The sequence below is a fragment of the Enhydra lutris genome, unplaced genomic scaffold (assembly GCF_002288905.1).
Source record: "Enhydra lutris kenyoni isolate GAN:26980312 unplaced genomic scaffold, ASM228890v2 scaffoldscaffold13, whole genome shotgun sequence".
Taxonomy (NCBI): Eukaryota; Metazoa; Chordata; class Mammalia; order Carnivora; family Mustelidae; genus Enhydra; species Enhydra lutris.
This window is the reverse complement of record NW_019154097.1, coordinates 22,637,984-22,652,710: the sequence shown is the minus strand read 5'-3', so window position 1 is coordinate 22,652,710 and position 14,727 is coordinate 22,637,984. Positions and strand designations below refer to the sequence as shown.

Sequence of the window (14,727 nt, the reverse complement as noted above, 5' to 3'; positions counted from 1 at the left end):
AGGAGGTTAAATGAGCTGCCCATAGCTGCGCTGTGTGTTAGGGAGGCTGGTTCTGCCCTGATCTCTCACCCTGAGCCCTTAGAACACTTGCAGTATCCCTCCGAGGATTTGAGGCCTTCAGGGGAACAGAGGAGAGCTTGGTCAGAGATAAAAGGAATCTCTTCCTGGAACAGACCTTATCTGCCCATTGGGTCCTGGACTATAACTTTTTCTCTTTCACATGAAAGGAAGCTTCTTTAGATAAAAGCTAAAAGAAGGCAGACAGGCAGAAGCACAGAGCCCCAGATGAAAGCCACTGTGTGAGTCACTGGGGCTGCCATCTTGCCCATGGACCGGGAAAGGCATCCCCCTTTATTGGGCTTTCCCACAGGGCTCAGAGAGTTTGGGTGGAAGCTAAACCAGAGCTCCACTCCTGACTTTGTCTTTACAGCCTTCTGGGTTCCTTTATGACCTTCCAGGACATAAATCTTCTGGAAAGGCTGCCTGGCCTCCTGCAGAGGCAGGAAAATCCACTTGGTAATGGACTGTGATAACCCACTGATCTCCAGCCAACCCGTCACCAGTCACTGTCCACCAGCTCCAGCTGGTGTTACCCAGTTTCCTCCCTTCTCAGTCTTGCTAGTCTCTGGAGGGGATATGATATTCCTCTAACATCCCACACCGGCTGTCAGCAGGAATCAAGATGGCTGCATCCTAATCTATCCCGACACTGCTAACGAACTCACCTGTGTAACCCTGGGCTCTGGCTCTCTCTGGCTCTCAGTCTCCTCATCTATAAAATGAACAGGATGAACTAGGGCAGTGGTACTTTTGCTTTTTAGCAGTGGATTTCTTTTTTTCCTAAATAGACCTTAAGTAGAACCACAGGCCTTAACCAGAATGCTACTTTCTCAGAGAATCCTCTAAAAGTTCTACCTGTTCTCGCAGTCACACCGTCATGTTTTAATTTAATGCATTGTACCTACTAGTTTCAATATCTCATGTGTCTTAGGTATTTACTGTTGTGTTATCTCTCTTCGGCACTATAATATCAGCTTATGTGTATTTAGCGATTCTTTAGGTCCTAGTCGCTCTTGTAAGTGGGTGCTGAATACTTGTTAAATACTTGTTAAATAATTGGATAATGGGATGAGTGGATGTGTGGCTCAGATGTGCACAGTTGTTCTGGTAGAAGCTAGAGAGGATGGCCTGGGACCTCACCTGCTGGGTCTCCATTTCAAATCCCCTTTCTCCCATTCCCAAGGGACTCTTGGGTCTCTCTGACCTCTTAAAGGTCTGTGGGTGACAGAGACAACTGAATTCCATGAACTCTAATTCTTTCCAGCTCAAAGATAGCAATCAAAAAATACATTGTCCTTGCAAATATTAAGAGACCCCAGGAGACCACGTTTCATTAACTTATTTATTCATTGGTTCATTTAATGTTCTTACTGTGTACCAGGCTCTGTGCTATGGGCTGGAAATGTATGCATGAAGAAGACAGATCCTGCCTTTACAAGGAGCAGCACCTAGTGAGAAAAAGTCTATGGGCAGTTACACTGAAACATGTTATAAGAAGCATACTATAAAAATGGGGGGTGGGAAGTTTGTTTTCCAGCAGTGCTTCTCCAGTTTGAATGTGTATGAGAACCCCCTGAGAGTCTTGCTAAAATTCAAGTTGACTTAGTGGGTTAGGATGGGCTGCATTTCTCATAAGCTCTCAGGTGATGCCCGTGTTGCTGGTCCCAAAAGCACAGTTTGAGGGACAAGGTTCTAGATGGGATTAGCAGGCACAGCTAATCCAGACCTAGACCTCAAAGGAGGATCCGTGGAGAAGAGAGCGAAGTCTTTGCCTAGCATCAGAGGATGAATGGGAGTCCTCCAGGCAGAAGGAGGAGGATGTTCTCATCCAGAGGAACAACCAGTGCAAGGATGAGTGTTGGGGTGGGTAGCTAAGAGGATACACTTGAGTCAGGAAGTACAAATCTCATTGGGACAGAGAGTTCAAGGTGAGAGGGGAAAACAAACAAAACATAAAACCAAGGTTGGGACTTCAACAGAGGGCAGAGCATGATGGCTCTTGTGAGCTCTGTCCAGGAGTTTGTTCTTTCTCCCAAAACCCAGAGGAGCCATTGGAGTAAATGTGCCATGACTCTGAAGGGTTTCCAGGCGGGCATGGTGTCAGATGGTAAAGGAGAGAGAGTGAGACACTGTCCTTGGGTTCCTGTCCTAGGTTTGCCATCCACTTGCCATGACCTTGGACAAATTCCATTGCCATTCTGGACCCCATCTGTAGCATAAAAGGGCTGGACTCCAAAGTCCCTTCCAGCTGGAGAGCCAGGGAACCAAGCCCTGAAGTTCATAAAGACCAGAGAACAGCCACGCCCTGACTGTCCTTTCTCCTCCATGGTGTCCTGATTCCCAGGGATCTAGGGTGGCCAGGGTGTTAAGAGCTCTTCCCAGGAGGACTCATACCGCGGGATGAACTCTATTAGGATTCTCTTGGCCTCTAATCACCAAACCCCAAAATGTTCTGTACTTCTCCCTGTATCTGTAGTCACATACCCCCATAAAATTTAGTGACAAAAGGGCATCTCTTCTGTCTGCCTAATGAGTCTGTCAGGCCAGTGTCCTCCAGAGCCTAGTTTCTGTGACAGCCACAGGTGCCGCAAACAGCTGCTCAGAGAAGACCTACTGCTACCCAGCTGTCCCAGCCATATGGTTCCTATTAGGAGACCTGAGAAGCTGAGCTCATAGGTGGCTAAGGACCAGAATTCACTTCAGTCAGTACACCCTTGACTACTCTTGGGCTTCTCCATCCTCTCAGCTACATTTGGCTGAAATGATAGAGTAGGAAGAAGAGAGCGAGCACTGAAGAGATTTTGTTTTGGTGAATTCATCTCTCTGGACTGGTAATAGTATATGTACTATCTCAGCCTCTCTTGCTTCCATGGCAGACATTACTAATAGATCACAGAAATCATCCCAGGCTTGGTTTAGCCTGGGATTTTTCTCACCACAGCAAGGCAAGAAGCCTTTCCTACCCTTCTCAGGTGTGAACTGTATCCATATCCTGTGCTGTATCCAGAGTGAAAGTAAGCAAATTTGATGTCCCTGTATATTCTTGCAGTTCAAGATTATATTAGCTCTTTCCTTAACTATCATTCCAAAAGCCTTAATCCTTTTGGAGTTTCCAGGATATTAAGAGAAAAAGCAAACTTAGGCTTCTAGGGCCATATTCCTATGGACCTCAGATGCACTTTTAATTTTCTGCATATTTTGACATTCCTGAAATCAGGATGGACAGTGCAAATGGATGTGTGCATTAGTGCTACATACTTATTTCTTAAAAGGCTATTATTACTCAGTGGCATTTCTTATAACTTAAGATGTCTTAGGATGAATAAATACAAAAACAAAACACAGTATGACTTTGAACAAGTGTTCCATGGATCAGTGTTCCCACTGATAGTATAACAAGGTGGGCTCTTATCTCGAAGTCTGTATCAGTTCTGCGCTGAAATCACTGGGTTAGCTGAGACTCTGTCATACTTACCATCAGTTAAGGAATGAAATCTTGGGAAGGTCTTATGTTTTCTTGTGAGCGAATAAGGAGAAGAAAAAATGTAAATATTTTCACTGTTTATCTTACAAATTACATGTCAAACCTGGCGTTGAAGATAACTATCCAGGTGGCAGTATTTGACTTGCTGAGATTCTGTTCTGTGGGAATGGTCCACGGCTAGATTTGATGTGGATTTATTCTGAAAATAACCCCAGTAAACTACTGGGAAGCCATAAAACCATGGTTTCATCACACAAATTCATCACACCAACTATAAAATATATGTGTAAAAATTCATGTTTTTAAAAATGGAATTACTTGATTGTATTTTGTTCTATAAGTAATTCTTACTCTATAACATCTACATGATGTAGATGTGGAGGTATATAAAATGGAAAGTGAAAATTTTGCACCTCTGAATCCGTAATCCCAACCCAGAGATAAAATCATTATTAGGGTGCTTTCCAGATATAGATACAGGTATGACATGGATATACACATGAATGGGGACTCAATATAAGCTTAAGGATATGCATGCATCTATAGATACAGCCCTGTTTCCACCAACTCTGCTATTTTCAGTAAATATATACAGTATATTCTGTTTACACTTAACAAGTCTTTTCTCATGGATGCATATGTAGATATGTTATCTGGGAGGGCCCTTTATCCATACAATTATATGAATGTATCATTTGTTAATTGAGTCTTTTATCCAACTAGGTTTCTTCCAAATGCTGTGCTCTTATAAATAAATTAATACAAATGTTTTGCCCACTTGCCAGATTATTTCCCTAGGTCCACATCGATGCTCTTATCCCATTTCATTCCCTTTATCAATTCCTGCTAGAGAATTACTGGATTTGGAAAGCTAGGGACTGAGAATTTCCTCAGTTCAAGTTAATACCCTTATTAGTTCCTTCTTCTTGCACAATCAGGAGCTGGACAACAGGGGGACTCTACTATCTTAGAAGCAGGTGGGAGGTAGTATGGGCACCTATTATGGGCCCAGTCATTTATAGGTCATTTCATCTCCCGAACCACCTATTTTGAAGATAAAACAACAGAGAATCAGTGGAATTGAGTAAATTGTTTAAGGTTAAACAGCTAGTAACTATCAGAGGCCAAATTCAAAATAACCTCAAAAATGCCAAAATCCAAACCAATATCCTGTCCATTGTAACACATTGCATCCCAAGATTTATACAAAACAAAGGCAAAATATAATATGTATCACAACAGAGAAATAAAAGGCTTCAGCAGCAAAGGGGAAAAGATGACTTATGATACCTGGGGATATCTGGAAGACTTCCTGAAGGTGACATTTCAGCATGACTTTGAAGCATGAGTAGAACCTCTCACATCAGGAACTCCATGCCTTGGCAGTTGTGTCATACCAGGTTCTGTTGTGAAGTGCTCATCAGATGCCCGTCAGGTGGTATTTCTCTGAATGAAGCCTCTAATTCCTTTTAGATTAAAAATAAAAACAACAAAAGTCTTCTCCATTTTCTACATCCATTAGGCTCTGCCTTGGTCTAAATGTTGTATCTTCTAAAAGTCATAGGTCCAAAATCTAATGTCCAAGATAATAACATTAAAGGATGGGGCCTTTGGGAGGTGACTAGGTTATGAGGGTGGATCCCTTATAAATGGGATCAGTAGTCTTATAAAAGAGGGACCAGAGAGATCCTTTGCTGCTTCCACCATGTGAAGGCACAGCAAGAGAGTACCATCTCTGATCCAAGAAGCTCGCTCTCACAGCCACTGCACCACATCTTCCAGTGCCATGATCTTGGGCTTCCCAGCCTTCAGAACTGGGAGAATTAAATCCATATTGTTCATAAGCTATCCAGTCTGTGGTATTTTGTTATAGAAACCCAAACAGAGTAAGAATCCTTTCTAAAACATACTTGATTTGACCATCTCCAGTGAAGGAAGCCCATTGGAGATATGGAAGGATCCATTCTATAGATGACTCTAGTTTTAATTTTTTTTTAATTATATTGAGTCAAAATTTGCCTTCTGTTAATTTTAAAGTGACATCATTGATAACACTGGTGTGCCTTGTAACAGAGATCTAGATGCTATTCTCACACTGTTAACCTTGGTCAAAACCTATGACCAGCCTGAGGATCACTTTTACTACCTAAAGACTAGGACTGAAGTATGGACTCTAGGATTGTGGCAAGGATTATATTTAGTTTCAGCCCCTACCCCCCTCCCAGTCTTCATTTATTAGAACAACATAACCATTTGCCTGAATATCCCCCCTTCAGTGGACACATTCCATTCCTGCTTTCCACACTTCCTCCTAAGACTTGCTTTTGAGACAACCTTCAGCAGCAGCATCTGGCTACAGTTTGCACATGTCCCTCTTACCAGAAGGGACTGGGGTTCTCCAGATGTGGCCTGACCGGGACAATATGAATGAAGTCATTCTTTCTCTTAATCTGCCCTGTCTACTTCTGGAGGTTGTGTCCCATTTTTGTGCAACCACGTCATGCCCTCGATTCTCATTAAGCTTGAGGTCAGTTAACACAGAGACACTTAAGCTCAACTCAAGGAGATAGGGAGGAGGGAGAGAGGCCAATAGGAATGTTTCCTTACTGCCTCCTTTCCCCCCCCCTCCAGTCCAAGGCCCCCCTGGAAATTAGGTCTTTGTCTACTAACTGTGTCAACAGCTGATTGGGTAATGGTACTAGGAATAGAATGGTCGGTCAAAGGTTCTACAGTTCCCGGAGAAGTGGCATCAGAACTCAGCCCCTGACTCCTCCACAAGCCATTCCTGTCTCAGTCTTGCCTGCTAATACAATCATAAATTAATGTGTGGCGGCTCCTTCACCTCTGGCTTCCTATCCCAGCGGTTCTGGGTCCTGTCTCCAATGAGGAAGATTTCATTTCCGGTATTTGAGAGAAGTGGTCACTCTGACCTATGATTCCCTCTACAGGGAAAGCTGGACCATACCTGGCCTTTGATTTATGCATCTCCGTTGCCTACAAATTTATTACCCAGCACTCTTGCCTTTGGTCTCTCACTCCCTACTCCTCCTCCCGGGCCTTTAAGCATCTGCAACCTTTCTCTCCATGGCGTCACCTTCTGACTTCTCCTGTCTTTGTTTGCTAAATGCAAGCTAAGGTCATAGACAGTGTGTGCGTTGGAAAAAGAACAGGGACAGTTAAGTGAACTGACACTGGTTTAGTGCCTATTGTGTACAGACATCTGTGCTGGATGCCTAGGGCAGTCATTTCATTTCAGCCTAACAACAGCCCTACAAAACAAGCATCTCTAATCCCATTTTACAAATGGGCAAACAGGACTACAGAGAAGTGACTTCCCTAATGGGCTCTGAAGCCTGTGTCCTTTCTACCACAGTATGCTACTTTGAATCTTGGCTAACATGTACTGAGCCAGTTAGCCAGGTTCTCTCTCTCTCCCCCAAAACACCGCTCTTACTTCCATTTTATGGAGGCCGTAACTAAGAGCAGCATCGAAGAACTTGCTGATGATCTACACAGCTGTTGAGTTACAGAGTTCGGATTTGCATCTGTGACTTCCAATTCATTCTCTCTACAGTCAGGAGCTCTGGTTCTTGCTCTGCCCTTGTTACTAACTTAAGGTGTTCTCTTAGACTATTTTCTCACTCCAAACTTCTGTTTCCTCATCCATTCAAAAGGAGACTTGGTTCAGTTGAGTCCCAAGATTCTTCTTGAGGAAATGGCTGGGACTTTGGAGGCAAAGCATTTGGGAATGTTGGAGGAATTCCCCTTTCCCACCTCATTTTATACTCATAGCTTGTTTTTGTGATCACTCTCCATTGCCCCTAAAATATAATACTTCACCATGAATTTGAAGAGTCCCAGTGGCCTGATATCTGCCAAACTGAGTAGTCTCTTACCCATTCTTTGTGCTAAGCATTTCAAAGAACTAGGTGCTCATGCTTCCTCTCATCTAACTTTCCATGGGCTCTTTCCTCTGCCTCCCCAATTACCTGAAAAACCTGTCTCAACAGTGAAGTCTTGGTGCAGATGTTACATCCCTTGGGAAGGTTTCTGAGCTCCCAAATTCATGATTAGGTGTTCACTTTATATATTCCCAGAGTACACAGCATGTCTCCAACCCAGCACTCTGGCCCCAAATTAGAGGCTGTTAGCATTTCTGTCTTTTGCCGGCCACTGACTTACAAAGGTGCTCTAGGCTTACACCAGAACACAAATAAGGCTGATGATGGGGGGTGGGGCAGGTGTTGGTAGTGATACTTGCTAACCTCTGTCAAGGACCTAAGATGTGCCAAACATGTTTCTAAGAGTTTTGCATGTATTAAGTTACATAATCCTCACTATAACTTTATGAGGTTGGCGAATGTTACTCCCTTTTTATAAATGAGGAAGCAGAAGAAGGGCATAGCTTTCAAAAAACACAGAGCATAAAAGCAAACCAGCGCCTTTAAGTACGACGATAGGAAACACTTAACACCTGGATGTGTGCCCGACCAGGTTTCTTGCTGTCATTCTGGCCCTTCCCCCAGTTTGATTCTCCTCAAGGCAGCCAGGAACATTTTTAAATAGTCCAGCTCTGAATCCCTTATGTTGCTGCTTGAAACCCTTTGAGCAATCCCTGGTTTGCCCTCCAGGCCGCTCTCGTAGAGAACTTTTATTGAAGGCTTGTTACAGATTCAGCAATGCTTGCTTTTTGTTTGTTTTTTAACAGGACTTTGTGGTAGATACAGCAATTACTCCCATTTCATGGATGAGGAAACTGGGTCACACCTGCTTAAACAATTCCCTCAATATCACCGAGTTAGTAAGTGGCTGAGCCAGGATTTGAACCTGAGCAGTCAGGCTGTAGAGCCCGGATGATGTACCCTTCTTCTGTACAACCAACACCCCAGTTTCTAAGCTCCAATGGCCTAGCCCCTGCCACTTCTCCAGTCCCCCACTGTGTGCCCACTTACACACAGTAGTCCCGGTATTCCTACCATAAATCCTCAGAACTTTTTTTTTTTTAATATTTTATGTATTTATTTGACAGAGAGAGAGACAGCAAGAGAGAGAACACAGGCAGGGGGAGAGGGAGAGGGAGACGCAGGCTTCCCGCCAAGCAGGGAGCCCAATGCGGGACTCGATCCCAGGACCCTGAGATCATGACCTGAGCCAAACGCAGACACCTAACAACTTAGCCACCCGGGTGCCCCAATCCTCAGAACTTCTATATAATCCCGTATCTTTATGCCTTTACCTCTGCCTCCTGTTTTGCCTTTGTCATCTTTAACCCCTACTCATTTCTGAGACTCAACACAAGCTGCCCTTCTACTAGGAAGCCTTTGGATATTCCCATTCCTACCTAGGCACCTTCCTCTACTCTCCCACCTCCACAGCCCCCACACCTCCTCTTATCATTGCCCTTGCTACCTGTGTTGTAATTTTCCATCTGTCTGTCTTTCACACTGAAGAGGGAGCCCTACCATAAAATAAGCGCTCAGTAAATGAGCAGTCGATGATTTTATCTCCTCTAACTTTACAGCAGCCCCATTTTTCAAGAGAAGAAACGGGTTTAGAGACATTAAGTAAATTTCCCAAGGACACAGAGCTATTAAGGAACAGAGCAAGGGCTCAAACCAGAGGAGAGAGAAATGAACTCCTCAAGCCCCTGGTTGGGAGGTGCTGCCAGCAGGGAGAGAAGACTGTGGGCAGAGTGGCAACTCAAGTGCGATTATGAAGCTATGAATTCTTGGCACCTCAGGAAATATTCCACCCAAGTGGTGAACTATACAAAGAGGACTTTTTGAAAGGTACCTCATAAATCGTGCCCACAAAACATACACACAGAAGCCCGGCCCTTTTCCAGCCGTCATGCAGGTGCCTAACACAGTCTCCCATTTGTGGGGTCTGTTGTCATAAAACGCCCTCCCTCCTGGGGTCTCAGAGGGGCATGGAGAGGACGGCAGGAGAGAGCTGCTCATTTAGCCCTTGGGTATCTTGAAGATGCTGGAATGTAGAGAAAACTGGATTCCACGTGGTGACGAGCACTTTGACGATGATATCTAACGTGTGGTGTGACCCAGGAAAAGGATATCCCTTTCTCTCTCTGAGCCTCAGTTTTCACATCTTTAAGAAGAATAGGTCAGACTAGGTCACTGGTTCCCAGTTGGGGTGGTTTTCACCCCAAGAGGACAATTCCCAATGTCTGGAGACAATTCCACTGCTACGACTGGGGCAAAGAAATGCTATTTGTATGTAATAGGCAGAGGCCCAGGGATGTTGCTGAACTTCCTACAAGACACTCCCCACACCATAGAACTATCTGGCCCACTATCAGCAGTGCCATCACTGGGAACCCCAAGGGTCTCAGAGATCCTTGCTAGCTTTAATTTTCTGTGCAGCCATCAGATGACCTCAGGGGTCCTCTCTCTCTTACTGGTTAAAGGGATCTAGATAAGTTACTAATGATGATCACCACCGGACAGGGTGATTCTTGCTCAGACCAGTGTTCTGTATGACCTTGATCCCAAGGTACCATCATAACAATTCTTTATAATCACAGGTATCATTTATTGGGAGCTTACTCTGTGCCAGGCTTTGGGCATTTCTCATGCTAGACATTAACCACCACTTACGAGGCTAAGACCACCATCACTATTTTATAGATGAGAAAAATGCTCATAGAGAGGGACTTTGGGGGTGTTCAGACCTAGATCCAAATGCCCAGCCCCAGTGGTCAACTTGCTGTTTGACCTTGGTCACACAACGTCATTTCTCTGAGCCGCGGGTTCCCCATCCATTTGTGTGAGTGGAAAGAACAGTATGTCCAGGGCTGTTATGGAAAGCACATAAAATCTTTAAATGTAGGTAAAGCGTTTATTCTCTGTCTAGTGTGGCAGGTGTCGGCAAATTTTAGCTGGGATTGCTGTTGCTGTGTATCATTATTATAATGATTTCTTCTTGGTCAGAGTCCCAAGGCTGGTGACCTTGTAAGTCCTGGGACTCTTCATATTTTAGAAACGAAAATGCTGGGTCAAAGGTTATACGTCGCTTTCAGTTTTTACACATTGCACAGTGGAAGAGGACAAATTTGGAGGTGATTTTTGAGTAGGTGTTTGAAATACCGCATTCAGGCCAGGAATGGATAGGAGATTGTTGGAGCAGGAAGTTCCCATTTCTCTGTTGACTTTTATTCACCACTTAAAGGCTTCACGCTTGATCTGGGCTTCATTCTTCCTCACGGTCTCATCTTCCTTTTCAGGAAGGCCCACCTGATCTTGCGGCGACTGGAGAGGGTGAGCAGCCACTGCTCCAGCCTCCTGAGAAGCGCTTACATCCAGAGCCGTGTGGACACCGTGCCCTACCTTTTCTGCCGCAGCGAGGAGGTCCGGCCTGCGGGTATGGTGTGGTACAGCATCCTCAAGGACACCAAAATCACATGCGAGGAGAAGATGGTGTCCATGGCCCGGAACATGTATGGGGAGTCCAAGGGCCGGTGAGGGAGGGTGCCACCCTCCGTGAGCACAGAGACTCTCCGTGGGAGGGGGAGCAGTACTCTCGTGGATCCTGGGGCCTGGGGGGGCTAGGGGACAGCTGAGGATGGGCCTGGCAGATGAGCTTGCCAGCAAGGCCAAAGCAAACTCTTTCTCTTGTGGATAGCCGACAGAGCGCTTTGTAACCACTGGAGTTATCTGTTTTTCTCTTTTATTTTTTCTAAGATATTATTTGACTCTATCAAAGTCTCTCCTTTTTAAACTTTTTCTTATGGAGGGCGGTCAGTCCCGAGGCAGGAGCTTTCAGGTGGAGACCAAGCGGCCTTTGCTCTTCTTCCTTCCTCCTGCCACACTCCGCTTCCTTCCTGCAATGGACCCTGGAGGAAACCTCTGGAGAGACAATCTGACCTCTTCAGCATCAGGAAGGAGGCCCCGAGAATCGGCGCAGTGAGGAAGCTTGGGTCTTTATGACTTTTTTTTTTTTTCCCCAGACGTTATTGAGTTTGCAGGATCCCTGCCTCTTCCTGCTACCTGTGGGTCTGCCCAGAGTCCCTGCAGGACTTTCCATGCATTAAAAATTCTTATTGTCTCTCTTTCTGCTTGGGGAGTGTTTCTTGCCACTGGCGGACCTCGGTTTATTCACGCAACAGGTATTTATTGATGACTTACTATAGACCAGACATCGGACATGCAGCTGAGGAGTGAGAAGCTCCCTGCTCTCAGGGAGCTTACAGTCCCATGGAAATCGTAGAGAAGCAGTTCAGCGACTTCAGGCTGTAGCAGGGGAAGAGCAGGGTTTATTTACACTCATCTCTGGGCCATGAGACAAACCAGAGGAGCTCTGAAATGCCTCCTTGAGAAAGGGATGCCTGAAGCCCAGAAGATGGGGAGGAATCAACCAGACAGCGTGTGGAAAGATAAGATGGGACACCATGGACGAAAGTCCAGAAATAAGAGAAAAAAGAACCCATTCAAGGGCTAAAAGCACTTTTTAGAGAAGATATTTATTTATTTATTTATTTATTTATTTTCATGAGATGGAGAGAGTGTGAGCAGGGGGAGTGGCAGAAGGAGAAGGAATCTCAAACAGACTCCTCACTGAGCGTGGAGCCCTATATGGGGCTTGATTAGCAACTCTGAGATCATGACCTGATTGAAAATTAAGAGTCCAAGGCTTAACCGACTGAGACACCTAGGGACTCCATGGACTGACAGCACTTTCTTTTTTTTTTTTTTTTTTCCTTTTAAGATTTGTTTACTTACTCTTTAGGGAGAGAAAGCATGGATGAGCCAGGAGTGGGGCGAAGGGAGAGAGAGAATCCTCAAGCTGACTGCATGCTGAGCTCAGAGCCTGACACGGGCTCAATCCCAAGACCCTGAGATCATCACCTGAGCTGAAATCAAGAGTCGGCCACCCAACGAAGTGTTACCCAGGTGTCCCTAAAAGCACTTTCAATGACAATAGAGACCCAAGTGGCTGGAGGGAAAACTGGAGCTAGGCAAGATGTTGGAAGTTTTGGACAGGAACTTTGACAGTATTAGAAGTAACTGAGCACCACCACAGATGTTAACAGAGTGAAATGCCAAGCTTGCTCTTAAAGAGAAGTTGTTTTGGCCACAGGGGTGGAAGTGGGGCTGGAGAAGGCCCCCAGAACTGTGACTATTGTTATTTTCCAGGCAAGAAGTGATGGCAGCTTGATCTTGAGGTCATGGAGAGACATTCCGCCCCTGGAGTCTCCTTTTAAAGGCGAATGAACTGCTTCCAGTGTGCTGCCTGGGAGGGTAATGAGTACAAAGAGGCATTATAGATTCTTAACATTCTGGTAATAAATCCCAGGAGCTAGCTTGGTTGAGAAGGTAAAGATGTAGGTCTAGGTATTCCGTAATGCAAGGATGACACCTGTTAGAAGAGAGTAAGGCACTGTGGGAATTCAGAAGAGGAGAGAAACTGAATACCAGTAAAATATAAGCAGTTAAAAATATGCCTACTTCTCAGTTTTGATGAATGCCTGTGAGGTCAACAGGCACTTCCTTTCAGGAAGGTCCCCTTCCTGAAAATGTACATGCTGAGCCCTGACCACCACCCTCTCACCCCCTGACTCTATTACACATGGGGAAACAAAGCATAGGAACCCTCTTCCAGACAAGTCAGGTGTCTAGAGATCTGCTCAACTTCCAGCAATCTAAACTCAAAGATACTCTTTCAAGAAGTTTTATTAGTATTGTATTGACGTTTCTGCAAGTATGTAGGTAGACTTTAGATGAATAAATTTCTCCTATAGTCTTGCTGACTCTTCTACTCCTAGGCATAATATAGTCAGAGAGGAACCAACTTCTTGAAAAGAAAGAAAAGTAACAGTTTTTTTTTTCATTGAACACTTGCCTGTCTTTGTTACTTGCCTGTCTTAGTTTCAGTATGATAGAATACTGGTGTAAACAACACAGATTTGTTTCTCACAGTTCTGGCACTGGGAAGTCCCAAGATCAGGGTGCCGACAGATTGAGTGTCTGGTGAGAACCTCTTGATTCATAAACAGCTGTCTTCTTGCTGTGTCTTCACATGGTAGAAGGGAGAAGGGAGGGCTCCTGGGGTCTCTCCAGTAAAGACACTAATCCCATTCAAGAGGCTCCCTCCTCATGACCTAGTCACCTCTCAGAGGTGCCACCTTCTAATACGATCACACTAGGGATTAGGTTTCAACATAGGAATTTCAGGGGAACATCAATATTCGATGTATATCATTGCCACATGCCAAACCCTATTCTAAATTCCTCTCATGTATACCCTTTCCTGAACCCTAGGTCCCTGGCCTTCTCAGAGTTACCCCATTGTTGTAGCTTTCCATTGTCTTGGCCCATCCTGAGGAAAAAATTAGTTCAATAGTTGCAGCAAATTAAACTCTCCAATGTGCTGGGTCTGTGGTCTGAGCCAGATTAAGTTGACTCTGTCTCTGTTACCATCCACCAGCTATTACCTTGGGTAAGTAACCTGCCGTCAGGACCTCCGTTTTCTCATCAACAAAATGGGATTAGTAATAGTCCCACCTTCTGGGGATATTATGAGTCTTGAACAAGATAGGAACTGTAATGTGTTCAGCAAAATATACAGTAGGGTCTTTTTTCTTTTTATTAGACAATAGGCATCATGCTTTGGATCTTAAGAGAGATGACATAGGAGTTCTGTCTGGGAGAGGTTTAGAGAATTCTGATTAAGAGAAGGAATTAATGATTAACAGTCCTATGTGGTACATGAACTGTAAATAGTATCCAAAGTTCAAATCAGAAGCGGCTGTGATGGCAGAACTTAACATGATGCAGGATCCCCAAGGAGAGGTGTGGGGCTTCCTCCAGGGCTCTCACAGACAGCTGTGGCCTCTGGATGCCACCCGGTTGGCTAAAGTTGGCTGGCACATGAGAATATGTGCCATCAGCCTATCCCCAACTCACTCAGCTGCTCATGCCCGCTTTGGTTTTGACCCCCTTTTCCTGGCACTGCGGAGCCTTGTTCTTCCTAGCCACCATAAGTCTCTCCAGAGTGGGATTCTAGAAGCTTGGAGAGACAGGTGCTTGTGTTTGTGCCCTGCCATGTCAGGGCAATTGATCAGACCAATATTTGTTAAGATGTTTCATCAGAAAAAGAAACAGGAAAATTCTTGAAGTGCAAATGATGCTGTTGGATTAAGCGCCCTGGCATCCACGTGGCTGGACTGA

General features: G+C 44.9%; 1 protein-coding gene across 3 annotated transcripts in view; it reads left to right on the top strand.

Moving 5' to 3' along the window:
• LOC111145742 (astrotactin 2) overlaps nt 1–11,606 on the top strand; it is an 867,423-nt gene extending 855,817 nt beyond the window's left edge. For all 3 annotated transcript variants that reach the window (XM_022500914.1, XM_022500912.1, XM_022500915.1), the window contains one exon: nt 10,785–11,606. In XM_022500914.1, coding sequence (XP_022356622.1) covers nt 10,785–11,022 — 238 coding nt within the window. In that variant the 3' untranslated portion in view covers nt 11,023–11,606. The remainder of the gene's footprint in view (nt 1–10,784) is intronic.
• Nucleotides 11,607–14,727: the final 3,121 nt, after the last annotated feature.